Source organism: Bufo bufo, chromosome 2 (genome assembly GCF_905171765.1).
Source record: "Bufo bufo chromosome 2, aBufBuf1.1, whole genome shotgun sequence".
Taxonomy (NCBI): Eukaryota; Metazoa; Chordata; class Amphibia; order Anura; family Bufonidae; genus Bufo; species Bufo bufo.
The window spans coordinates 12,786,548-12,814,287 of record NC_053390.1 but is presented as its reverse complement, the minus strand read 5'-3'; the positions used below and the strand labels follow the sequence as shown (position 1 = coordinate 12,814,287).

Here is a 27,740-nt window from a genome sequence, read left to right as displayed (position 1 = left end):
GATCCACTGATAGATGGATCGGATCCGCAAAACGCATACGGACGTCTGAATGGAGCCTTACAGGGGCGTGATCAATGTCTGTGGTGATCACCCCATATAGACTCCCTGATCACCCCCCTGTCATTGATTACCCCCCCTGTCATTGATCACCCCCCTGTCAGGCTGCATTCAGATGTCCGTATGATTTTTACGGATCCACGGATACATGGATCGGATCCGCAAAACACATACGGACATCTGAATGGAGCCTTACAGGGGGGTGATCAATGACAGGGGGGTGATCACCCCATATAGACTCTCTGATCACCCCCCTGTCATTGATCACCCCCCTGTAAGGCTACATTCAGACATTTTTTTGGCCCAAGTTAGCGGAAATTATATTTTTTTTTCTTACAAAGTCTCATATTCCACTAACTTGTGTCAAAAAATAAAATCTCACATGAACTCACCATACCCCTCACGGAATCCAAATGCGTAAAATTTTTTAGACATTTATATTCCAGACTTCTTCTCACGCTTTAGGGCCCCTAGAATGCCAGGGCAGTATAAATACCCCACATGTGACCCCATTTCGGAAAGAAGACACCCCAAGGTATTCCGTGAGGGGCATATTGAGTCCATGAAAGATTGAAATTTTTGTCCCAAGTTAGCGGAAAGGGAGACTTTGTGAGAAAAAAAAAAAAAAATCAATTTCTGCTAACTTGTGCCAAAAAAATAAAGTCATGACGTACCTGAAGGCAGAGAGAATAGGTACGTCAGGCAGGTACGTCATGACTTTATCCTATATCTACCAACAGAACGACTATAATATAGAGTGCACCGATCTATACCCAACAAATCAGTCTTACCTTTACCTTGGTACCATAGAAATTGCATCCCCCACTCCTGTGCAAACTGGGGATTTCGCTTTTTAACCCTCACCCTGTTTTTTTCACCCCTTGTCTCTTTAGATTTAATATTAGGACTAAACCTTTATTAGTACACTGCCTTTTTTTTTTCCCCATTTTTTTCTTTCTATAACAGTATGTCAGTTATACTCAAGAAACCTGTATGATTACATTATATACATGTTATATATCTCTTTAGACCCCGCTGAAGAAGGTCATACAGACCGAAACGTTCGGGATTTTTCTATCTGATATGGCATAAAATACTTACTATATGTAAATGAACTTGCACTGGATGTATATCAACAGCATTCTGTTTATTAAGAATTAAATGAAATTATTCTTGCAAAAACTTTTTGGAGTGCCGTGGATATTTAACCTATATTGTCTAAACCACTCTCACAGGCACCCACACTGGACCCAAGGTGTGCAGAGTACATAATCATTCAACTGATTTCACAGAAGTGTGATTGACTTGGAGTTACATTGTGTTGTTTAAGTGTTCCCTTTATTTTTTTGAGCAGTGTATATTGGTATATAACACCCCGCTTCAATCAGTTTTTTTGGAGGGCAACTGGTATATCACACCAGTAGAAATGATTTGTTGTAATAACGCTTGTCCCTCTATATACCTGCAGTATCGCAGCAGAACCGCACACGACTGCCGCACAATACAGATGCACTATAATATACTGTCTAACATAGAAAGTATATTATAACATTGTACAAGGAAGGCAATCCATTAGAATATACATAAAGATAAAACGTAACCTTTAATAATGTTACTATGAGGGTCTATTCACACGTCCGTAAGCGTTTTGCGGATCCACAAAACACGGACACCGGCATTCCGCAATTTGCAGACCGCACATCGCCGGCACTATAATAGAAAATGCCTAATCTTGTCTGCAATTGCGGACAAGAATAGGACATGTTTTATTTTTTTGCGGAAACGGAAGCACGGATGCAGAAGTGCAGATCCGCAAATGCGGATGCGGACAGCACATTCCGGCCCCATTGAAAATGAATGGGACTGCACCCGTTCCGCAAAATTGCGGAACGGATGCGGACCCATTTTGCGAACGAGTGAATGGAAAAGATATCCCTCAAAATGAAAATAAATTAAATTATTAAAGTTAAGCAAAAAGCATAGATGTGGTCGGCAATAACAAGTGCTCGGCGGCACCAAATCAGGTGCTCGGCGGCACCAAATCAGAAACCATATGTCCTACCACAATCCGGGGGGTTCCAGTGCACATCCATGAATCCAGGAGGGAAAGCAAAAACCATCTATCCCTGGGCTAGACGATGATGTGGTATTGAAGGACAGGGTGGGCAAAGAACTGTCCCTGATATTGCCCTACAGGGGGGTGCTATTCTGGCCCTGATAGCCTAACCACAGAGCACCCGCCCTGATAAGAGCGACTCCTTCTGGGAACTTATCATATACTGTATAAAAATGGCCCTAGTAAGCCCCTAGGCCCTGACTTTCAGGTGATCACTATATAGATCTTTGTGTTTTTGACTCATTATAAAAGTATATTATAAGTATAGCGCACCCCTCTATGTATCACACCTATCAATAGCACACCTATACCAGTCTTTAAAAGGACTTTTGTGGCCCTATTAGCTAGTGTTTGGTGTCCCTAACAGCCTGTCCCTGCTCCACACAGCAACCTCTCCCTACACTGGCAAAACACTGAATGTAAAATGGCGGCCAGATCAGGTTTATTTATAAGGTAGGGGGGGTGTCCATGTGCTGAAATGTCTCAATTGGCTGTCCTGTACCACCTGATGGATGTGTCATGGGTAGAGTTGAGCAGACACCTGGATGTTTGGGTTCGACGGGTTTGGGCCGAACTTTACAAAAAAGTTCGAGTTCGGGACCCGAACTTGACCCCGAACCCGATTGAAGTCTATGGGGACCCGAACTTTTGAGCACTAAAATGGCTGTAAAAATGTCATGGCTGCAAATGGCATCAAAATGTGGTTTAGAGCATGGCAAGTGCTCTTCAAACAAATGTAGATAGGAAAATGACTTTAAGGCTACATGTACACGACCGTTGTATGTTTTGCGGTCCGCAAATTGCAGATCTGCAAAACACGGATGGCGTCTGTGTGTGTTCCGCAATTTGGATATAACTGCCTATTCTTGTCCGTTTTGCGGACAAGAATAGGACAGGTTATATTTTTTTTGCGGACCACGGAGCGGAGCAATGGATGCGGACAGCACACGGTGTGCTGTCCGCATCTTTTGCGGCCCCATTGAAGTGAATGGGTCCGCATCCAAGCCGCAAAAACTGCAGCTCGGATGCGGACCAAAACAACGGTCGTGTGCATGAGGCCTAAATAACATAAAGGAGGACGAGGTCCATATGGAGTAGGAGGTTGAGGAGGTGATGGAAGTGGCGGTGCATGTGGAAGTGGCGGTGGAGGAGGTAGCCTACACTGCTTTTTGGTTTTAAATTTATTAATATTTTTTTAAATTAGGGTACACCCCAAAACATTGGGAAATATAACCTGTGATAACCCCCTCCAGTCGTGCTAAACACATGTTCAGACAATAGACTGGCTGCAGGGCAGGCCAGCACCTCCAAGGGGTAAAGGGCAAGCTTAGGCAATGTGTCCAATTTGGAGACCCAGAAGTTGCAGGGGCTGACCCCTGTCAGTCAGTTCTTGTATACGTGTGCACACTTACTGCCCCACCATGTCGCACGTCCCCGTTATGCGCCTACCATGGTGATCACGGGTGGCGGGGAATCAGGGTTCCAGGCCAGAGAGGGAGCCTGAGAAAAGGATACCACATGCAAGGGAGGTCAATGGATGAAATTAAATGCAATCGAGCGGAAATGTGGGACAAAGTATTGAAGCAAAAGCTTCCAAGTTAAGGAGGGGGCGCGCGGCAATTACCCTCTCCTGACTCGGGGAGGTAGTGACGATAAATAACAATACAGGACTCTTAAGATGCCCTGTTATTGGAATGATTAATAAAAAATTATAGGGAATGTCACTGCAGTATTTTGGATTTGTAAACGTTAGCCAGGAGAGGCCCTGCTGCCGCTTTATTGACTCTAGATAACTTCTGCCTGATCGCACGTCCCTGTGACGTCCACCATCCATTTGGATATCTTCTCTATCAACTTTCGATGTTATTTTCTGAGCCTACCTGTCACAGTTGTTACCTCTGGCTGTGACCTTCCGTCCTTGCTCGTTCGGCGCTCCTCGCTGAAGTTTTGTTTCTGTGTGCTATTTGTGGTTCTGTATGGGTTAACTCCCCTGTGTTCCTATTAGGAGGCCACCTCTCTGCTGCACCCATGGAACCTGTATTTAAGGCTGAGGTTTCCTCAGTTCTGTGTCAGCTCTCCTGGTGTGTGTTGTCTTGTCCTGCTCCTGGTTTGTACTCTCTCTCCCATGCTGCTGACCCATGGGATCCGTGTCTGTCTGTCTGTGCTCTGTGGGTTTCCCTACTTGTTCATTCCCGTCCTCTTTGATGTCCTCTTTCCTATGTTTCTGTTATCTGTTCTGCCAGTTATGTTTGTTATGTTATATGTCTCTGTTCAGCAAGCCCTTGCTGCACCTTTCTTTGCAGCAGAGTGCAATGCGCAAGGCCATGCATTTTACTACTGGTGGAGCAAGTCCTTCTCTGCTCATTGTCACTCCTGTTTCCTTGCTATGTACTCCTGCTTGTGTTATTAGTTGCCCTGTTTGTTTTTGCCTGTCTGTTATGTATGCCTATGTGCCGTCGGTAATTCTGGTACCTGTTGTCCATTCGTTCCTGCTGTCACTGTCTAGTTCACGCTCCAGAGTGGACCCTGGCAACGTCCTGCTGCAAAGTCTAACCCTACCATCTGGGGCCCTAGTGAATACCAGGAGTTGCTTAGTCACACCCCTCTGGAGTATTACTAAACAGTGGCTCAGTGGGGGTTTTCTCCCACTGTGCTGACGGTACATAGAGCTCATGTTTTCCCTGTGTTTCCCTCCTTGGTTTTTGTTTGTGCAATAAACTCTTGTGTGTCTGTATCTGATTTCCGTTTGTTTATTGCTTGACGACGCGGTGGTCTCTCCTGGGACCTCCAACTCGTGACACTACCATGTCGATCACGGTTATCGGAGAATCAGGGTTCCACGCCGTAGAGGGTGCATGAGAAAGAGAGACCTCATCCAAGTGAGGATTAATTGTTTCAAATTAAAAATGATAGAGCGGAAATATGGGACAAAGTATTAAAGCGTAAAAGTGGGACAACTTTTTAAAGTTTAAGCATTGAATGAAATGATGTGTCGCACATCAATTAATGAAGAATTTCTTAAATTGTATTCCCTGTCAACTATGCAGAGCAGGGATTTATATCCGGCAAAATTTGAAAAATGTCACCTCACCTAGCAATGTAACAGACGATTTTTTTAAATGTATGTTCCTGTCACCTATGCAGAGGTTCCCCAGTGACATCCACCATCCAGTTGGATATCTTCTCTTTTCGATGTTCTTTTCTGATCCTACCATGTTGATCACGGTTATCGGCAAATCAGGGTTCAACGCTGGAGAGGGAGCGTGAGAAAGAGAGACCACATCCAAGGGAGATAAATGTATTACATTTTTTTTGGATCGAGCGGAAATATGGGAAAGTTATTGAGGCGCAAATGTGGGACAAATTACTGAAGCGCAAATGTGTGACAACTTTTTAAAGTTTAATCATTGAATGAAAGGAGGTTGCGCGCATCATATGAAGAAGAATTTCTTAAATTTTATTCCCTGTCATGTCCAAAATTGTATAATGTCAACCCAAGAATGTAACAGGAAAATTACAGAAATGTATTAACCTGACTACTTGGTAGAGCAGGGGTCTATGACCAAAATTGTTTATTGTCATCCGAAAATGTAAAAGAAAAATTATTGAAATTTATTAAACTTAGAGGAGGGGTATATTACACCCAAAAATTTGTGAATTTTTTTTATTTTTTTTTACCTGTCTACTAGGTATACCAGTGGTACATCACACCCAAAAATTGGTGAATTTCACCCGAAAATGTAACTGACAAATTAATTTTAATTTTTTTTACCCGCACTTCTATGGGGCTGTGCACATGAGCGGTGATTTTCACGCATGGTTGCTAAGATGATACAGTCTATTCACTGTATTATTTTCCCTTATAACATGGTTATAAGGGAAAATAATAGCATTCTTTAATACAGAATGCTTAGTAGTAGGTCAATTGAGGGTTAAAAAATTTAAAATTATTAACTCACCTCCTTCTCTTGATCGCGTAGTTGCCGATCTCTTCTTACTTCTTTAATCATGAGCTGCCGCCTAAAGGACCTGTGGTGACGTCACATCACATGGTCCATCACCGTGGTGATGGACCATGTGATGAGCTCATTGACGTCACCACAGGTCCTTTGACAGGTCCTGAAGAAAGAACAGGAGACCGGCAGCTACGCGATCAATTGGAGGAGGTGAGTTAATTTATTTTTTATTTTTTAACCCTCAATTGACCTTCTACTAAGCATTCTGTATAAAGAATGCTATTATTTTCCCTTATAACCATGTTATAAGGGAAGGCGTAAAGGGCAAGCTCAGGCCATATGCCCAACTTTGAGACCCAGAAGTTGAAGGGGGCAGACCCATAATTCAGTACGTGTAGGCGTGTGCACACATACTGCTCCACCATGTTGGTGAAATGCTGCCTCCTGCTAAGACGTTGCATATCAGCTGGTGGTGCTGGTTGTTGTGGCGTGCTGACAAAGCTTTTCCACATTTTGGCCATGCTAACCCTGCCTTCTGAGGTAATTGCAGTGTCCCAGCTCCGTTGGCAACCTCTTTCTTGTCCTCTGCCTTCGCCTTGTGCTTCCACTGTGCCCCCGCTGTCAGGTGGGAATGCCACCAGCAGCACGTCTACCAGCATGCGCTTGTACTCGCGCATCTTACGATCACGCTCCAGTGATGGAATTAAGGGCGGTACGTTGTCCTTGTAACGGGGATCCAGCAGCGTGGCCACCCAGTAATCAGCACAAGTTAGAATGTGGGCAACTCGGCGGTCATTGCAGAGACACTGCAGCATGTAATCGCTCATATGCACCAGGCTCCCCAGAGGCAACGAAAAGCTGTCCTTTGTCAGAGGCGAATTGTCTGTATCCTCTGTATTACCCCAGCCACGCACCAATGATGGCCATGAGCTGGTCTGGGTGCCACCTTGCTGTGAACATGGTTCCTCCTCCTCCATCTCCTTGTCACGGATGATGTTGCAGATAGCTGGAACTTATAAATAAACATCCGACTGGCTTGATCCCAAACTAAGGAGCATATGGGTGAGCCCTATAAAACCTTAAGAGCTCTCCCTGACTGCTATGCCCATGCAAGGGTCTCAATGGTAGACGATTGCATGCCCACATACCTAAGACTGTGTGACACCTGAAAACCCTATAATAGTGAGGGGACACGACCACCGGCTCCCTGCACTTAATACGGATGGAGTCAGGGTCACCTAGAATCAAGCCAGCAAGGAAACATAAATAAAGGAAAGGACTTATCTGAGCAAACAGCAGCAGCCTCCAGCAGTGAACACCTCATCCAGGAAGTAGTAAAAACTGCAAAGTGAAGCAGTATGGGAGGGAATATAAATGGAGACAATTAGTCTAAATGGGTGACACCTGGGAGAAGAAAATGAGATGAGAAAGTGAAGCCAAAACAAAGAACGTCATGCAAGAGGTAGAGAAGAACGTCTGCCAGACCTTCTCACAGGACTGGCGGTGACAGTACCCATCCCTCTACGGGTGGACTCCGGACACTCAGAGCCCACCTTCTCAGGATGAGACCTATGGAAAGCCCTGATGAGACGAGTGGCCTTAATGTCCGCCACTGGGACCCACATCCTCTCCTCAGGACCATAACCCTCCCAATGAACGATGTACTCGAGAGAACCGCGGATAATACGAGAATCCACAATCCTAGAGACCTGAAATTCAAGATTACCATCAATAACAATCGGAGGAGGAGGTAAAGAGGAGGGTACAGTGGGTTGGACATAAGGTTTTAATAGGGACCTGTGAAAAACATTATGGATCTTCCAAGTCTGAGGAAGATCAAGACGGAAGGCAACGGGATTGATGACGAACAAGATCTTGTAAGGCCCAATAAACTTAGGACCCAACTTCCAGGAGGGAACCTTCAGTTTGATATTCTTTGTAGACAACCACACCAGATCACCCACATTCAGGTCCAGACCAGGCACACGTCTCTTATCCGCCACACGCTTATATCTCTCACTCATCCTCTTCAGATTACCCTGAATCTTTTGCCAAATAAATGACAAAGACGAGGAAAACCTCTCCTCATCAGGTAAACCAGAAGATCCCTCTCCAGAGAATGTCCCAAACTGCGGATGAAACCCATATGCACCAAAAAATGGTGACTTATCAGAGGACTCCAGGCGACGGTTATTTAAAGCAAACTCAGCAAGGGACAAAAAAGAATACCAATCCTCCTGATTCTCCGCCACAAAACAGCGCAGATATGTCTCCAGATTCTGATTGACGCGTTCGATCTGACCATGCGACTGCAGGTGAAAAGCAGAAGAGAACGACAACCGAATCCCCAAGCGAGAACAGAAGGCCTTCCAGAATCTGGAAACAAATTGCGTGCCCCTATCAAAAACGATGTCTGAAGGAATGCCATGCAGTTTAACAATGTGATCAACAAACGCTTGTGCCAACGTCTTAGCATTGGGTAACCCAGGAAAGGGAATCAAATGAGCCATTTTGCTAAAATGGTCCACTACCAGGATCACCGTCTTCCCCGAGGAACGAGGCAGGTTCGTAATGAAGTCCATGGACAGATGTGTCCAAGGACGGGAAGGAATGGGTAACGGCAGGAGAGAACCCGATGTCTGTGAATGAGGGACCTTGGCACGAGCGCAGGTCTCGCAGGCTGACACAAACCCTCAACCGTCTTACGAAGAGCCGGCCACCAGAATCTCCGAGCAATGAGATCCACTGTGGCTCTACTCCCCGGGTGCCCAGCAAGGACAGTATCGTGGTGCTCCTTACAAACCTTGTGTCGTAAAGCTAGACGCGCAAACAACCTCCCAGGAGGACAAAGATCAGGAGCCTCTGGCTGGGCTGCCTGAATCTCTGCCTCCAAATCAGGATAAAGAGCAGAGACGACCACCCCTTCAGCCAAAATGGGACCCGGGTCTTCAAAGTTCCCCTTTCCCGGGAAACAACTTGACAGGGCATCCGCCTTCACATTTTTAACCCCAGGGCGGAACGTGACAACAAAGTTATACCTAGAAAAGAACAAAGAACAAAGACCATCTGGCCTGCCGCGGGTTCAGACACTTGGCCGATTCCAAGTAGGCCAGATTCTTATGGTCGGTAAACACGGTAATAGGGTGTCTGGCTCCCTCTAACCAATGGCGCCATTCCTCAAAAGCTAATTTGATGGCCAACAACTCCCTATCTCTCACATCGTAATTTCTCTCTGCAGAGGAGAGTTTCCTTGAGAAAAAGGCACACGGTCGCCATTTGGCAGGAGAGGGACCCTGCAATAAGACCGCACCCACACCCACCTCAGAAGTGTCCACCTCAAAAATAAAAGGTAAAGAGACATCAGGTTGTACCAAAATGGGAGCGGAAGCAAAACTCTCTTTGATACTAGAAAAGGCTTCAAGCGCACCTACGACCACGAGGAAAAATCTACCCCCTTTTTAGTCATATCAGTGAACTTTCTGTAATAATTGGCAAAACCCAAAAACCGCATCAGCGCCTTCTGAATCTCAGGAAGCTCCCAATCAAGCACAGCGCGCACCTTCTCAGGGTCCATGCGAAAACCAGAAGCGGAGAAAAGAAAACCAAGAAATTGAATCTCCGGAACCGCAAACACACATTTTTCCAGTTTAACGTACAATTTATTCTCCCACAGAATCAGCAAGACCTGATGTAGGTGGTCCTGATGAGTCTTGAAATCAGGAGAAAAAATCTAAATGTCATCTAGATACACCAGTACAAATTTCCCCATTAAATGATTTAAAAAAATGCTGTTCACAAAATGGGTAACCAAATCTTTGAAATGACCCTCAGGGGTATTGAAGGACGTTTTCCATTCGTCCCCTTCCCTGACCCTGACTGGGTTGTATGCCCCTCTCAAATCCAACTTAGAAAAACTTTAGCCCCAACAATCTGGTTAAACAGATCCGGGATCAGAGGAAGCGGATATGGGTCACGAATTGTGATACGGTTCAGCTCCCTGAAATCCAAACAAGGTCTTAAAGAAGCATCTTTTTTCATAACAAAAAAAAACCCAGCGGCAACAGGTGACTTCGAGGGTCGGATGTGTCCCTTTCTCAGGCTCTTAGAGATATAAGTACGCATAGCGACTCTTTCAGGTTGGGAGAGATTGTATAAACGTGATTTTGGCAGCTTGGCGCCTGGGATGAGATTAATAGGGCAGTCTCCTGGACACCACTTTCGGAAAACACATCCAAAAATTCAGAGAGAAAAGATGGTACAGTCTTGGTAGAAATCTCTGAAAGAGACGCCGTGAGGGAATTCTCTCTTCAAAACTCACTCCAACCATTTATTTGCCTTGCTTGCCAATCAATGGTGGGGTTATGTTTAGTGAGCCAGGGTAGCCCCAACACTAGAGGAGTAGGTAAACCGCTTAGGACGAAACACGACATATACTCAACATGAGCATCACCCACAGTTAAACGGATATTGTGAACTATGCCCTTTAACGATCTTTGAGAAAGTGGAGCGGAATCGATAGAAAAAACAAGTATATCCTTTTCCAAAGTGCATACCTGGAAACCATGCGTTATTGCTAATTGATTATCAATGAGATTGACAGCTGCTCCACTATCTACAAAAATCTCACAAACAATGTTCTTGCTGCCTAGCGCCACCCTGGCAAGTAGGAGAAAACGGGAACTACAAGCAAACGGCAAACCTTCAATTTCCGCATCAACCTTGCCAATAGTAGCCAATGGAAAGTTTTTAGAGTTTTTTTTATTTTTGTTTTTGTTTTATTACCCTCAGAAAACTCCATGATTCTCCTAGAGGGGCAAACATTAGCCAAATGATTTATACCCCTACAACAGAAACAAACCCTCCTCTGAGAGCTGAATCCTCTACTATCAGAGGCAAGCAAACCCAGCTGCATGGCCTCCTCCTCAGAGGGAATTGAGAGAGACTGAGACCCCTGCGCAGTGAATGAGACAGCCCCACTGTCCTTGGGCTGAATATGACAGGAAGGAGTAGTCTCCTCTCTCTCTCTAAGACGCCTGTCAATACGAACAGCTAGTGACATGGCAGAGTCTAACGAGGCTGGTCACTCATGAAAAGCAAATGCATCTTTTAATCTTTCCGAAAGACCATGGCAAAATTGACTTCGGAGTGCAGCATCATTCCAACCAGTATCAGCTGCCCATCTCCAAAATTCAGAACAATATATCTCTGCGGACTGTTTACCCTGGCATAAAAGACGCAGTTTAGATTCAGCCAGAGCAATACGATCCGGGTCATCATATATCTGCCCCAGGGCTACAAAAAATTAATCCACCGATCGGAGGGGCCGTTCCCCCACCGGCAGCGAAAAGGCCCAAGACTGAGCGTTATCCCTGAGCAGCGAGATGATGATCCCCACCATCTGCTCTTCATCACCAGAGGAATGGGGAAGTAGGCGAAAGAGGAGTTTGCAAGCCTCTCTAAAGCGAACAAAATTCTCACTACCCCCGGAGAACGTATCCGGAAGCGAGATCTTAGGCTCGGAACAAACTCCATGAACGCCAGCAGAACCGGTCACCTGAAACTGAGACACAGTTTTACGGTGATCTGCTACATCCAGCGAAAGACCTTGCATGCGGTCAATCAAGGCTGAAAACGGATCCATGCTTAAGACGGTTAAGGCGGTTTATAATGTCACGGATGATGTTGCAGATAGCTGGAACTTATAAATAAACATCCGACTGGCTTGATCCCAAACTAAGGAGCATATGGGTGAGCCCTATAAAACCTTAAGAGCTCTCCCTGACTGCTATGCCCATGCAAGGGTCTCAATGGTAGACGATTCCATGCCCATGTACCTAAGACTGTGTGACACCTGAAAACCCTATAATAGTGACTCCCTGCACTTAATACGGACGGAGTCAGGGTCACCTAGAATCAAGCCAGAAAGGAAACACAAATAAAGGAAAGGACTTATCTGAGCAAACAGCAGCAGCCTCCAGCAGTGAACACCTCATCCAGGAAGTAGTATAAACCGCAAAGTGAAGCAGTATGGGAGGGAATATAAATGGATATAAATTAGTCTAAATGGGAGACACCTGGGAGAAGGAAAGGAGATGAGAAAGTGAGACCAAAACAAAGAACATCATGCAAGAGGTAGTGAAGAACGTCTGCCAGACCTTCTCACAGAACTGGCGGTGACACTCCTCCTCCTCATCCTCCACCTCGTCATCCTCCAGAACTGTGCCCTGGCTGGACAATTGTGTACCTGGCGTTTGTGGGTGCAGGAACCCACCATCGGAGCTACTTGGGAATGACTGTCCGGAAACCCTACAAAATGATCCCTCTTCCTCCTCCTCCTCCTGTGCCACATCCTCTTCCATCATCGCCAGCAGCGTTTTTTCAAGGAGGCATAGAAGTGGGATAGTTACGCTGAGAACGGCGTTATCAGCACTGGCCATGTTGGTGGAGTACTCGAAACAGCGCAACAAGTAACACAGGTCTCGCATGGAGGCCCAGTCATTGGTGGTGAAGTGGTGCTGTTCCACAGAGCGACTCACCCGTGCGTGCTGCAGCTGAAACTCCACTATCGCCTGCTGCTGCTCGCACAGTCTGGCCAGCAAGTGCAAGATGGAGTTCCACCTTGTGGGCACGTCGCATATGAGGCGGTGAGCGGGAAGGCCGAAGTTACGCTGCAGCGCTGACAGGCGAGCAGCAGCAGGGTGAGAACGCCGAAAGCGCGCACAAACAGCCCGCACTTTATGCAGCAGCTCTGACATATTGGGGTCATTTTTAAGGAATCTCTGCACCACCAAATTCAGTACATGCGCCAGTTAAGGGATGTGCGTCAAACCGGCTAGTCCCAGAGCTGCTACGAGATTTCGCCCATTATCGCACACCACCAGGCCGGGCTTGAGGCTCACTGGCACAAACCACTCATCGGTCTGTTGTTCAAGGCCCATCCACAGCTCCTGCGCGGTGTGGGGTTTGTCCCCCAAACAGATACGTTTTAAAACTGCCTGCTGTCGTTTACCCCTGGCTGTGCTGAAGTTGGTGGTGAAGGTGTTACGCTGACCGGATGAGGAGCTGGTAGAGGATGAGGAAGCAGAGTAGGAGGAGGAAGCAACAGGAGGCAAACTGAAGCGCCCTGCAATCCTCGGTGGTGGAAGGACATGCGCCAAACTGCTATCCGCCTCAGGCCCAGTCGCCACTGCATTTACCCAGTGTGCTGTTATGGAGATACAATGTCCCTGACTGTGCTTGCTGGTCCACGTATCTGTAGTAAGGTGCACCTTGCCACATATGGCGTTGCGCAGTGCACACCTGATTTTGTCCCTTATTTTGTTGTGCAGGGAAGGGATGGCTCGCCTGGAAAATTTGTGGCGGCTGGGCACGGCGTACTGTGGGACAGCCACCGCCATAAGGCCTTTAAAACTCTCCAGCTCCACGAGACGGAATGACAGCATTTTAAAGGCCAGTAATTTAGAAATGCTGGCATTCAGGGCTAGGGATCGCGGGTGGGTAGGGAGATACTTCCTCTTCCTCTCCAGTGTTTGGGAGATGGATTGCTGAATGCTTCCGTGGGACATTATGGAGATGCTTTGTGACCCAGATGGTGGTGTTGCTGGCAGATCCTCTGTTTGCAGGGTGGCAGGTGGCATTGTCACTCCAGAGGTGGATGAAGAGGCCGAGACTGCAGCAGAAGAGGAAGAAGGAGGAGCCAGAGACCTTTCTTGGTTTTTGAGGTGTCTACTCCACTGCAGCTCGTGCTTTGCACTTAAATGCCTGGTCATGCAGGTTGTGCTCAGGTTGAGAACGTTTATGCCTCGCTTCAGGCTCTGATTGCACAGCGTGCAAACCACTCGTGTCTTGTCATCAGCACATTGTCTGAAGAACTGCCACGCCAGGGAACTCCTTGGAGCTGGCTTTGGGGTGCTCGGTTCCTTGCAGCGGTGGGCAGTAGCAGGCGTACAGTCTAGAGGACGGTCGCTCCACTTTTTCACCCTGCTCCCTCTTCTGCTGTGCTGGTGGCTCTGTGCGACCACTGCTTCTTCCCCTGAACTACACAGGTCCCTCGCATGACCTTGATTCCATGTGGGGTCGAGGACCTCATCGTCCTCTATATCATCTTCCACCCAGTCTTCACCCCTGCCCTCCTTGTCAGTCTGCATACTTTAGAAAGCCCCAGCAGTTAGCACTTGTGTTTCGTCATCATCCGAGACGTGCTGCGATGGTCCTCCCATGTACTCATCTTGAAACATAAGTGGTTGGGCATCGGTGCACTCAATCTCTTCCACTTCTGGGGCAGCGATAGATGGATGGCCCTGGGAAACCCTGCTAACAGAGTCATCAAAACACAGAAGAGACTGCTGCATGACTTGGGGCTCAGACTGCTTGGCTGATTTGCAAGGGGGTGAGGTGAAAGACTGATGGACATCGGCTGCAGGTACCAACTCTGATCTTTCAGCAGAATACTGGGTGGGAGACAATGTGAAGGAACTGAAGGCACTGTCAGCAACCCAATCTACTATCGCCTGTACTTGTTCTGGCCTCACCATTCGTAGAGCCGCATTAGGCCCGACCAAATAGCGCTGCAGGTTTTGACGCCTACTCGCACCTGAGGAAGGTGTTTCACTTGTGCGTGTAGCTGGCACAGATCGACCACGTCCTCTCCCTGCAACAGGAGCTCCACAAGCAGCACCACGACCGGGGCCACGTCCCTTATTTGACGATCTCCTCATATTTCTCAAATTTAGGATCTTGCCCTAAATGTTTTTTTTTTTTAATAGCAGAATAGAACAACAGTATCTAATTGGTGTATCTCACACGTAAAGATGTAGACTAGGCCGCAATTTAAGATTTTTGCCCAAAATGGGCATTTTTCTAATAGCAGAATAGAACAACAGTATCTAAATGGTGTATCTCACACGTACAGATGCAGAGTAGGCCGCAATTTAAGTTTTTTTCCCCAAAATGGGTGTTTTTCTAATAGCAGAATAGAACAACAGTATCTAATTGGTGTATCTCACATGTACAGATGCAGAGTAGGCCGCAATTTAAGATTTTTGCCTAAAATGGGTGTTTTTCTAATAGCAGAATAGAACAACAGTATCTAAATGGTGTATCTCACAATGACATATGCAGCAAAGGCTGAAAAATAAACTTTTTTGCCCAAAATGGGTGTTTGTTTAATAACGGAAAATGACAGCAGTATATAACCCTTGAATTTCACAAGTGCAGATGCTGCAAGGCCAGAAAAATTGTGTATTTTGGCAAAAAAGTGTGTTTTTTAGCTTAAAGAGTATCTTTCACCAGAAGAAAGTATGTAAACTGACCATACAGACGTGTAGAGCGGCGCCCAGGGATCCCCCTGCACTTACTGTTATCCCCGGGCGCCGCTCCGTTTTCCGGTTAAAGCCTCCGGTATGTTCGTAGTTAGGCTCCACCCAGTTGAGCCTGCCGCGGTCTCCTTCTCGTATGCTGTAGCGCTGGCCAATCGCAGCGCTCAGCTCATAGCCTTTCTTCTGGTGAAAGGTCCTCTTTAAATTGCACACTGACTATTCCAGATGCTGGATATTGGCAAAAAAAATTGTTTTTTTTACTAACTGAATATAAAAGCTGTATATAACCCTTGAATTTCACACGTGCTGATGCTGCGAGCGCTGTAAAATAGTGTATTTTGTCAAAAAAGTGTGTTTTTAAAAACCCAGAAAAATATAGCTGTATTTCTAGCTTAAATTGCACACTGACTAATCCTGTAAATGCACCATATGTTGTATATTGCCAAAAAAGGGTGTTTTAAAAAAAACTGATTATTAGTGCAGTATTTCAAGCTTGGATTTGAATGTTACAAAAGCTCAGATGCTGAGCTGGTGCACTAAGCTTTCATAAAATGGCAAAAGATTGTGCCCTGCACCCACACAACTAAATCTATGTCGATCGCTGAGTTAGATTCGAGTTCTGATCACAGATTCAGTCCTATCCTCTCCCTACACTAGTAACAGCAGAGTGACGTGCAGCGCTATGTGACTCCAGCTTATATAGGGCCTGGGTCACATGCTGCACTGGCCAATCACAGCCATGCCAATAGTAGGCATGGCTGTGATGGCTTCTAAGGTCAGACAGTTAAACGCTTGTTGATTGGCTGCTCTGCAGCCTTTCATAAAGAGCTAAGAAATCGCCGAACAAGGAACCCGAACACGAACTTTTACTGAAATGTTCGGGTCCGGGGTCCAAAAACCCTAAAGTTCGGTACGAACCCGAACTTTTATTCATGGGTCAAAGTTCTTCACAATGTAAAAGAATATGGCGGGCGCGAATATCTCCATATGTTCGGCGAATCACGAAAATGCGAAGTTCGCTGCAAAACAACCGCCGGGCGAACCGCAAGGCCATCTCGAGTCCTGAGGACGGCAATACAGTTATAGCTAACAGGCAGGCAGGACATTCGGGGCCTGGGACAAAACATCAGGGCCCCGGGCCCCGAATGTTTTGACCTAGCAATGCCCCTGACTCCCAGCATTTTTTCAGTTCTGTAGGAAAGAAATCCTAAAATGCTTTCTCCATACAAGGATCATCCCTCACATGTCACATGACCACAATTACAGCTCCTCCTCCTCCTTATCTCTGCTCTACAGCTGACCACGCCCCTTCACTGATCACATGATGGTGACATCATCACAGGTCCTTTCCCACCTCCTCGCTCCACTGCTGAGCCCCGCCCCCTGCACTGGTCACATGACAGTGATGTCACCCCAGGTCCTTCAGCTCTGGCAGTGCAGCAGATACTGGGCAGGTCCTGGTCGGTAGTCAGGGCTCTTGTTCTCTCTGGTATCAGCCATTCCTCCAGCCTGCAGGTAAGATGAGCTGTGAGGAGACAGTGTGGTGGAGAGCTCAGACATGTCACCTCTGGAGATTCTCCTCCATTACACACAAGGAATCCTTCTCCGCTCCTCAGCTTAGTATAATGGGGGAGGAGTAGTGGGGAGAGTGGGGGTTGTCATCATTCGCTGGCCCCTGACTGTCCTGGTGAGGGGCCCCTGCCTCCAGGAGGAGAATGAATGGAGCGGGGCCCGGCCTGAGCTCAGCTCTCTCCAGTCTCTTCTCTAGGAGTTCTGGACACAGCTGAGCACAGCCCAGAGGTGGGACCTGCATCTACCAGACATTTATCTCCTGTGGAGCCACCAGAGATCTCCATGTTGGGGCCCCTGGAATCCATGTGGTGGGGGATCTGAGAAGCGGGGCCCCTCCAGGCTCAGGAAGTGCGGTTCTGGAGGTGACATCTGGTCTTGTCCCCTGGATGATTTCCTCTCCTCTTCTCATAAAGGCGCCTGCAGTACTAGAAGCCTCCAGCTCCTCCAGTTCTCTCCTCTTATCCTGAATGACCACCAAGGATGGACAGGAAGGAGATCAGCAGAAGAATATTAGACCTCACCTTGGAGATCATCTCCCTGCTGAGCGGAGAGGTAAACTTTTCTAGATTTCTCTCCTCTTTATTGTATTCTGTAACAAGTCAGACATCGGGAAGGAGAATCCATCATAGGAAGTGACAGGAAGAGTCCAGGGTCCTGGAGAACGGCCTCCAGACCTTCCAAGTGATGGAGAACCTGAAGATCAGCCGCCAATATGGTGAGTGATGTGTCATGTGACCAGTGACCAATAGTCATGTTGTAGGAGCCATGAGAAGGTAAGTAGGCACGTTGTACCAGGAGGAGAGGGCCGGAGGAGAGCACATGGCCCCTGAAGGGTTTATTCCCTAAGTGTCTCTCTCCATCCACAGGAGTACACAATAGTGAAGAAGACATCGGGGGACTGTGTGACTCCCATCATCCATCTCCAGGAGTCAGGAGGGCGGAGCAGAACCCCTCACCTCATCACAGAGCCTCCCCCTCACCCCCTGATACATGAGCAGAAGATCCTAGAACTCACCCACAAGATGATGGAGCTGCTGACTGGAGAGGTGACACTGCTGGGAATGCTGGGAAATTCTCCAGTAACAGCACTGGAGGGGTCTGGGTGATGACGGTGTCATTGTGTTGTCAGGTTCCTATAAGGTGTCAGGACGTCACTGTCTATTTCTCCATGGAGGAGTGGGAGTATATAGAAGGACACAAGGATCTGTACAAGGAGGCCATGATGGAGGAGCACCAGCCTCTTATATCACAAGGTAAGAGCCGTCATGTGCAGTGTATACACGTGTGTGCAGTGATATGTAATGGAGGAGCACCAGCCTCTTATATCACAAGGTAAGAGCCGTCATGTGCAGTGTATACACGTGTGTGCAGTGACATGTAATGGAGGAGCACCAGCCTCTTATATCACAGGGTAAGAGCCGTCATGTGCAGTGTATACACGTGTGTGCAGTGACATGTAATGGAGGAGCACCAGCCTCTTATATCACAAGGTAAGACCCTCCATGTACAGTGTATACACGTGTGTGCAGTGACATGTAATGGAGGAGCACCAGCCTCTTATATCACAGGGTAAGACCCGTCATGTACAGTGTATACACGTGTGTGCAGTGACATGTAATGGAGGAGCACCAGCCTCTTATATCACAAGGTAAGAGCCGTCATGTGCAGTGTATACACGTGTGTGCAGTGACATGTAATGGAGGAGCACCAGCCTCTTATATCACAAGGTAAGAGCCGTCATGTGCAGTGTATACACGTGTGTGCAGTGACATGTAATGGAGGAGCACCGGCCTCTTATATCACAAGGTAAGAGCCGTCATGTGCAGTGTATACACGTGTGTGCAGTGTCATGTAATGGAGGAGCACCGGCCTCTTATATCACAAGGTAAGAGCCGTCATGTACAGTGTATACACGTGTGTGCAGTGACATGTAATGGAGGAGCACCAGCCTCTTATACCACAAGGTAAGAGCCATCATGTGCAGTGTATACACGTGTGTGCAGTGACATGTAATGGAGGAGCACCAGCCACTTATATCACAAGGTAAGACCCATCATGTGCAGTGTATACACGTGTGTGCAGTGACATGTAATGGAGGAGCACCAGCCACTTATATCACAAGGTAAGAGCCGTCATGTGCAGTGTATACACGTGTGTGCAGTGACATGTAATGGAGGAGCACCAGCCTCTTATATCACAGGGTAAGAGCCGTCATGTGCAGTGTATACACGTGTGTGTGCAGTGACATGTAATGGAGGAGCACCAGCCTCTTATATCACAAGGTAAGACCTGTCATGTGCAGTGTATACACGTGTGTGCAGTGACATGTAATGGAGGATCTCCACAGTTTCTTCTCACATTACATTAGAGGCTACGTGTTCTTTATATGTCAGTCATATCCATAGGGCTCCAGTCACATGATGAGAGCGTGTCCTTCTGGCCTCCATCGGGCCGGTATAGTAGACTATACTACAGAGACGTCTTGTACAATCCGTGTTCTGCATTGTATATATATTGTAGATCATACATGGAGTTTATGGGCAATGTCCGCCCCTGTATCACTGTTTGTCATCGATGTAGAACAGGCGTGTGTTATGTAAGTCGTTGGTGTCTTGTCTGGCATCGGCTTTAAATTGCTGAATGTGATCCTGTTGTCCATCACTTCAGCGATTATCTGCTCATCCCCTTCAGACTGAACGTGTGACTTCTAGCAGTAATTGCATGTCCCAGAATGTTCCAGCTGCATTAGAGCGTGTTCACACAGGGCACATTTATTGTAGACATTTCCATGTATTGGGTTGTTTCTGCAGCAGGTGCATGGATTATTACAAGCCACATTCAGGGCAGCGGGACAGTCACAGAAATGTCTGCAGCTGATCTGCTCTGTGTGAACTTGCTGGTAGATAACCAGTGACTGATCTGTGCTGCTCTTATAATCTGTCCAAAAAGGGGGGATTTTAAGGTTCCACATATAGAAACAACAGGCAGGTTCTGCAGGGGCGGGGCTTCCGATGCTCCATTGTGACAGAAAAGCCAACCACTAAGTGGTATAGAGGTAGACAGACTTGTGTAGCTGTGCAGCAGATCTGTCCTCCAGCCCAAGCTCCTGTCATAAATGTGGAGCATCTCTAGATTTACTCTGTACGTTTTAAACAGGATTAGTAAATCTGCCCAGTTGTTTACCCAATGGTTGCAGGGTGTCCAGACCATGAGGCAGCAAAGCAGCTCCAAACCATGATGTCCTACACCAGCTACAATCATGATGTTCCCTCCACAGCTCCAAACCATGATGTTTCCTCCACAGCCCCAAACCATTAGACCCCACTTCACCAGCTCCAACCATGATGCTCCTTGTTTTATTCAAATGATGTCTAGTTGATCAAATTTTCATTTTTATCTTAACAGAAAATCCCAGTAAGAAATGTAAAAATGTCATGTTACCACTAGATGAAGATATCCTGCAGCGCTCTTCAGGAGAAAACCTCATTACCCTTAATGTACATCCAGGACTTCACAGTACAGATCTGTCATATAATCCTCCTAATTATGAGGAACCTTCTCCTGACCAATCACAGATTGTTACCGCAAGTACAAGTCAGAAAAGGATTAAAAGGTTTCATTGTGGTAAAGAATCCACAAACAGCTCAGGACTTTCTACACACCGAAGACATCACAAAGGAGAGAAAATGTTTTCATGTTTAGAATGTGGGAAATGTTTTATATATAAATCAGATCTTGTTATACATGAGAGAAGTCACACAGGAGAGAAACCATATTCATGTTCAGAATGTGGGAAATGTTTCTTATGGAAATCAATTCTTGTTTTACATGAGAGAAGTCACACAGGAGAGAAATCATATACATGTTCAGAATGTGGGAAATGTTTTACACAGAAATCCAATCTTGTTAAACATGTGAGAATTCACACAGGAGAGAAAGCATATACATGTTCAGAATGTGGGAAATGTTTTAGACAAAAATCACATCTAGTTACACATGAGAGAAGTCACACAGGAGAGAAGCCATATTCGTGTTCAGAATGTGAAAAATGTTTTACAATGAAATCAAATCTTGTTAGACATGAGAGAAGTCACACAGGAGAGATGCCATATTCATGTTCAGAATGTGGGAAATGTTTTACAATGAAATCAAATCTTGTTATACATGAGAGACGTCACACAGGAGAGAAGCCATATTCATGTTCAGAATGTGGGAAATGTTTTACACAGAATTCAAATCTTCTAAAACATAAGATAAATCACACACGAGAGAAGCTGCATTCAGAATGAGAAAAATGTTTTTGTTTCTAAAGCCATAATTAGGGGTCATTAGTGAAGTCACACAAGAGAGAAGCCATATGGCCACAATATAAGGAAACAATATATCACTGGGTCATAGACATTGTCTTCATTTCAGGTTGTATATTTGGATATAAAAGCTTAATTGATGTCACATAACGGTTTCTATAAAACATCTGATAAATCCTGTTTAGGAAGACATATATTCATTAATATTGGAATTGGAGCACCGCACACTATAATTACTGGTGCCAGCAAGGAAAGGGGGTTATTTTGGGGAAAGGGGGTTATTGTTTTAGATAAAAAAATAAAAATTTAAACTTTTTTTTTTTACAGTATTTTATAGTTCCCATAGAGAACATCAGATTGCTTCTCTCATACACCAACATTGGAGTGTATGAGAGCTAGTGATTTGTAAAGTGGTAGGTCTATGTTCTCATCACGGGCATCTATGGCCCTTTTGATGCAACCCATTATCTTATTGGCCTTGGCAGCAGCTGCCTGACACTAGTTTCTGCAGCTTAGTTTGCTGTCCACTAAAATTCCTAGGTCCTTTTCCATGTCAGTGTAAGGCCTCCTGCATACGACCGTTTTTTTCCTCCGTTTACTGGCTTTTTTTTACGTTCTGTATACGGTCCGTATATGGAACCATTCATTTCAATGGTTCCGCAAAAAAAAACGGAATGTACTCCGTATGCATTCCGTTTCCGTATTTCCATTTTTCCGTTCCATTTAAAGATAGAACATGTCCTATTATTGCCCGCAAATCACGTTCCGTGGCTTCATTCAAGTCAATGGGTCCACAAAAAAACAGAACACATACGGAAATACATCCGTATGTTTTGTGTTTCCGTTCCGTTTTTTGCGGACCCATCTATTGCAAATGTTAGGCTCAGCCCAATTTTATCTATGTAAGTAGCTTAAGGCTGACATGTCAGCCTGCATTTGTGGGAGGGGCGTAGGCGCACTTAAAAGGAGGCACGCTCTCTCCCCATTTGCGTGCGTTTTCTGGTGTCATCCCGCCTTTAACGTCACGCCCTGTACTGCCGTGCTGCTCACCAGGTAAGTTGCTGAGGGTTCCCGATGCTCGCCGCTCGTTCCTGCTGCAAGGGTAAGTTAGTTACTGTCCTCCCGAACCCCCTCCCCGGCGTGCTTCTCCCCCTCCGCCCGGTTCAATCGCTACCCACCTTCTACTCCAGGTGGTGCGGGCGGCACAATCCACGCTTCCGGCGCCGGCCTGTGCAGGTCACGTGGGACGCCGGGCAGCGCCTCCATTGCCTTGGCAACGGAGCCTGTGTCCCGGCCTGCGTCTCGTGTCGGCCTCCCTCTCTCGGCTCCGGGCGTCGCAGCAGCCGGCCGCTTGCTGGTCCAGGCCCTGTCGCCCGGGGGTGGGTCCGTCCAGACCCAGGGCCGCACCAGGGGTGCCGCTTCCACTCCGTCGCAGCTGATGGCCGGCGGTTGTCAATTTTCAATAAAGTTTAATTAAGAAAAAAAAAAAGTTGTTCTCATACATACATGCTCGGTGCACACGTGAGCAGCATAATTACAAACTCATTTTAATAGCAAATACAAACATGAGCGATATAGTTTATATAGTAAAACTACATGGTCCCTATGTGCCCTCCTCTGTCATCCTGAGCTGCAGACAGCTGACGCGGCAAAACTTCCCCGCCCCCTTCCCCCCCCTATTACTCTGTCTGCATCTGTACACTCCAGCCTGAAAAAAAAAAAAAGGTCATTTTAAACACTTTGCACTACAGAGATAAGTCACTCCACAAGTTAACCCTTCACACCGCACGGTAGCAATTCCCGCTACCCTCCACGTCAGGTCCTACAAACGCAGGTCATCCGCAGCCCACCAGAGTATTCCGTTAGATCACAGGGATATATAAAGATCCCTGGGTCATGGGTCGGTAAATGGCGCAGTCTATGGCCTGCTACGAGACCCCCCCCCTCATGATACTGATTATTGTTGCAGACCCTGGGTACTCTGCCGTGCTAGCCACACATCGTCTGCCAAGGGTTCTCAAACAGTTCCGCCCGTGTCAAACGCTGCCTATTCCACTCTGCTACATCTGCGGACGTTTTTCAGTAAATACTTATTTTCCAGTCACCATATCTGTCACCAGTCACACTGCAGGTTCGCTTCTATGTCATCCCACCATGTTCGTTGCCGGGTTTTCTTCATGTTTCACATATGTCATATCATGCTCTACCATGTCTGGGGCCTGTTCCGTGTCAGGCTACGTATTATCTATTACCATCTGTTGCCCATGACGCCACGGGCTTACGTTTTTTCCCAGACCATATCTGTTGCCGGTCACGCTTCAGGCTTACGTATTATTTGCCGTCAGTGCCTGTTTCAGGGTTACGTTTCTAATATATCATGTCTGTTGCCGGTTACCTTTCAGGCTTACGTTTCTAATATATCATGTCTGTTGCCTGTTACGTTTCAGGCTTACGTTTTTCTTTTCTGTTGCCAGTTACGTTTCTGGCTTACGTTTCTAATATATCATGTCTGTTGCCTGTCACGTTTCGGGCTTACGTTTTTTCCTTTTCTGTTGCCGGTTACGTTTCCGGCTTACGTTTCTAAATATATCATGTTGCCTGTTACGTTTCAGGCTTACATTTTTTCTTCTATTTTGTCGCCTGCTACGTTTCAGGCTTACGTATCCACTGTACCACGTCTGTTGCCTGTCACGTTGTCAGGCTTACGTTTCTCTTATGTATTTATTTCCCGTTACACTTCAGGTTTACGCTTTTCATCCATTACCGGTTACAGGCCAGGTTCACGCTGTTAATTACTATTCTTTGTCGCTGTCACTTTTATTCCAGATTCGATCAATATTATTTTCTACGGTACGACCCCAGGTTTGGTTTTCTTTTCCATGTTTAAACCCCCTGTCGGTAGCCACGTCCTCGTAGCTCTTACGCCTTTTCACGCCTTAGTCTGGTAAGGTCCTCCACAGTAGTACCCCCTTTTCACAGCTCTAGGCACTCGCCCGCCCTAGTTTCTCTCTTTACCACCATTCACGGCTCGGGTGTCGTCCTTCTATCATACGGGGCCTCCAGCTCAGCTATTAATTTTTGTTTATCACCTCGCAGCCACGATATGTCGCATATTTCCAACATCGAGGAAGCCCTATCCATCCCTGAGACACCCGCATCCGAGCGGCCCAGCTCCTCATCACTAAGGAGTTGGACAATCGCAAAGCTGATCGCGGAACTCAACAGGAGAGGGATCCAACACCCCGCTTCCGCCCGGAAAGCAGAACTATTTAGGCTACTCATGGCTGAACCAGCAGCCCCGGACTTGGAGCAAGTCTCCATGTCCACTTTGCAAGTGTCCCTGACACAATTACATGCCATGATGAACACCATTGCCTCCTCAGTCTCGGACGTGCAGTCCAGACTCCTGGCCGTTGAATCCCACCAGGGGCTGGCATCCGAGCGTGCCGCCTCACCGTTGCCTGTAGCCTCCACGGCAGGGCTCGTTCCCCCAGGTAGTGTCCTTTGCGCACCCGAGGTAGCTCCAGCCCACTTTATCCCCAGCAACATCAAGAAGGATATTTTAGAGGGCAAGGACGTCAATCTGGCGTCCATCCTGATAGCTACCCATGACACGGTATAGAGCAAGACCATTGCTTGCAGCGACATGTCCATCGTCCTCAAAGCGAGGGATCCCCGCCTCAACAGGAAGCTAACCATTACGGAGTTTGTCCTCGCGTTTAGCTTATTCAGGGACGTCATCTGCTCCGTCCACCCTGAAAGGCGGGAAGAGTTGGATACATACCTTTACAGGGTTACGGACTTGGGCAACAAGTACGGTGGGCAGGCTTTTTATGATTACCATCGCTCTTTTTCAGCAAAAGCCGCCGCCTCTCTGGTCCAATTCCAGCACCTCACGAACTGGGCGGCCATGGACATGGAGCTTTTCTGCCGACATTTCGCGGGCCTCAGGGCCCCGGCATGTGCGTCATGCCAGTCCATCACTCACTCCACTGATTGGTGCCCCAACTCAGGTCCCTCCACATCCCAGGGCAGATCCCTTCGTAGTAGCTCCGGGTCCCTCCAACGACCTGGCTCAACCACGGACAAATTAGGCCGGCCAATAGTTTTCCTGGGCAATAGCCAGGTCTGTAATAATTTTAATCAGGAGGCTTGTTACTACAATAAGTGCAGGGCCCTTCACGTCTGCGCAGGCTGTTTCAGGGCTCACCCGCAGACGGCGTGTCCACAAAGAGCAAGGCCATCCTGACTAAGCGGGGTCAACGTGGTTCTGCTAGAATCCCTGTTGCACGAGCATCACAGCCCTCAATGGGTGCAGTTCTTGATTTCCGGGTTCACCATCGGGTTCCACACGGGTCTGGTAGCTCTCCCACAAGCTTCTTGGGAAGGGCCCAATTTGCTGTCCGCAATCAGGGATCCCGAGCCGGTGGGGACTCTGATCAGGTCAGAATTGGAGAAGGGGTTTCTCATCGGCCCCTTTCCCTTCATACCATTTGACCTCTGGAGGATTAACCCCATTGGTATTGTGTCCAAGCAGTTCACAAATAAAAAACGTCTAATCTATGACTTGTCGGCACCTCATGGCTCCAGCACACCCAGTCTCAACTCCTTAGTGCCATCCGAGGAGTTCTCCATGAGCTACGCCACCATAGACGAGGCCATCCAACTGATCCTCCAAGTAGGTCGGGGGGCTTGGTTGGCCAAGGCAGATATCGCCGACACCTTTAAATTGCTGCCCATTCATCCACAGCTTTGGAGGTTCTACGGCATCAAGTGGCAAGACCAATATTTCTTTGCCAATCGCCTGACGTTCGGATCCCTGGCTGTTCGACCAGTTCGCTCAGGCATTGCATTGGATCCTGGTCAACCACTGCGATTGCCCTATGGTCATCCATTACTTGGATCACTTTCTTATCATCGAAAACCCAGACCGCCAGCCTTGTAAACTCCAGTCTCTGCTGCAGCTGTTCGGCCGACTCAATGTTCCGGTGGCAGCTTCAAAAACCGAAGGCACCGCGACGGTAATTACCTTCCTGGGCATAATCTTAGACACAGGGAAGATGGAGGCCAGGTTGCCAGCCGAGAAGTTGGCAAAAATCAAGGAGGCCATCTCAGCAGCAGCAGGCAGCAGGACGTGCACCAAGGTCGAGTTGCAGTCCCTTCTAGGCATGCTCAACTTTGCCACCAAAGTCATGCCCCAGGGCAGGGCCTTCTTGTCCAGGCTCCTCCAGTTACTCCCCTCAGCCCCAGAGCAAGACAGCCTCATCACTTTAGACGCCCAAGCCATGGCCGACCTGGCCATGTGGGAGGTCTTCCTGGCTTCTTGGAACGGAGTCTCTTTGTTTGTTCCTCAGCTAGGGCCAGCTTCCACCTTGATTTTTTCGGACGCCGCCGCCTCCGGGGGGTTCGCGGCGATCTGTGGAAATCAATGGTTCACGGGCCCCTGGCCACCCGAGGTTTCTACAGCCAGAGGCGCTTTACAATCATCCCCGTTGCTGGAATTTTATCCAGTCGTAGCGGCAGCCCAGGTGTGGGGCAGCCAGTGGGCCAACTCTTCCATGGCGTTCGTCACTGACAACCAGACAGTGGTGGACATTATCACCAAGGGCAGGTCTCAGTCACCCCAGATAATGTCATTTGTCCGCAGGCTGGTCTGGCTCTCGCTGAAGTACAACTTCCATGTGGCATGCAGGCATATTCAGGGAATTCATAATGTGGCCGCAGACGCCTTGTCCCGCTTTAATTACCAAACTTTCTTTCAGGTCATGCCAGAGGCAGACCGTGTGGGGCTACCTCCTCCGATGTACCAATTTCTAGTGATGGATTAAACCTTTTCATTGATTCAGCAAAATCCTTGATGCAGAAGTCTTTATCTCATAACACTGCCAGGAATTACAGGACCGCCTGGAACACTTTCAACAGGTTCAGGGGCCTACATCCAAGACAAGACACTGACAAGACCACGTACATCACAGCTTTCATAGCCTTCTGTCATATTGATCTCAAGCTGTCCTTCAATACCATTAAATTGTATTTGGCTGGAGTCCAACATTTCTCCATGTTGGAAGACCCCGAAAGTAGGTCGGTTTTCCTATCCCAAGCAGTCAGGGCAACCCTTAGGGGTGTTACGAAAAGTAGTCACGCAGCCATCCCGAGCAGGCAGCCCGTGTCTGGGGAATTATTTAGAAAACTCTTAACCTCCCTAGATGGTCTTCCTTTTGGGCTCCTTCCCAGCACAGTCATTAAGGCCGCCATGTACCTTAGCTTCTATGGGTTCTTAAGACCCGGCAAATTCACCCGCACTTCAGCTAGGTCCAAGGGTCTCACCAGGGGTCAGCTAGTCTGGCACCACGACCATTTCTCCCTACACCTCTTCACTTCCAAAACCTCGCAGGTGGGTTCACCAGTTGAGGTG

At 47.4% G+C, this 27,740-nt stretch overlaps 2 protein-coding genes across 2 annotated transcripts in view; one reads left to right on the top strand and one right to left on the bottom strand.

The window, feature by feature from the left end:
• LOC120992022 (zinc finger protein 850-like) overlaps positions 1 to 27,740 on the bottom strand; it is a 184,884-nt gene that overhangs the window by 6,594 nt on the left and 150,550 nt on the right. The window lies entirely within an intron of this gene.
• Positions 723 to 27,168, top strand: LOC120991880 (gastrula zinc finger protein XlCGF17.1-like). Its single transcript, XM_040420623.1, has 3 exons — positions 723 to 750; positions 20,478 to 21,405; positions 27,156 to 27,168. Exons 1-2 carry the CDS (start codon positions 723 to 725, stop codon positions 21,305 to 21,307), a joined length of 858 nt encoding a protein of 285 aa, XP_040276557.1. The 3' UTR covers positions 21,308 to 21,405; positions 27,156 to 27,168.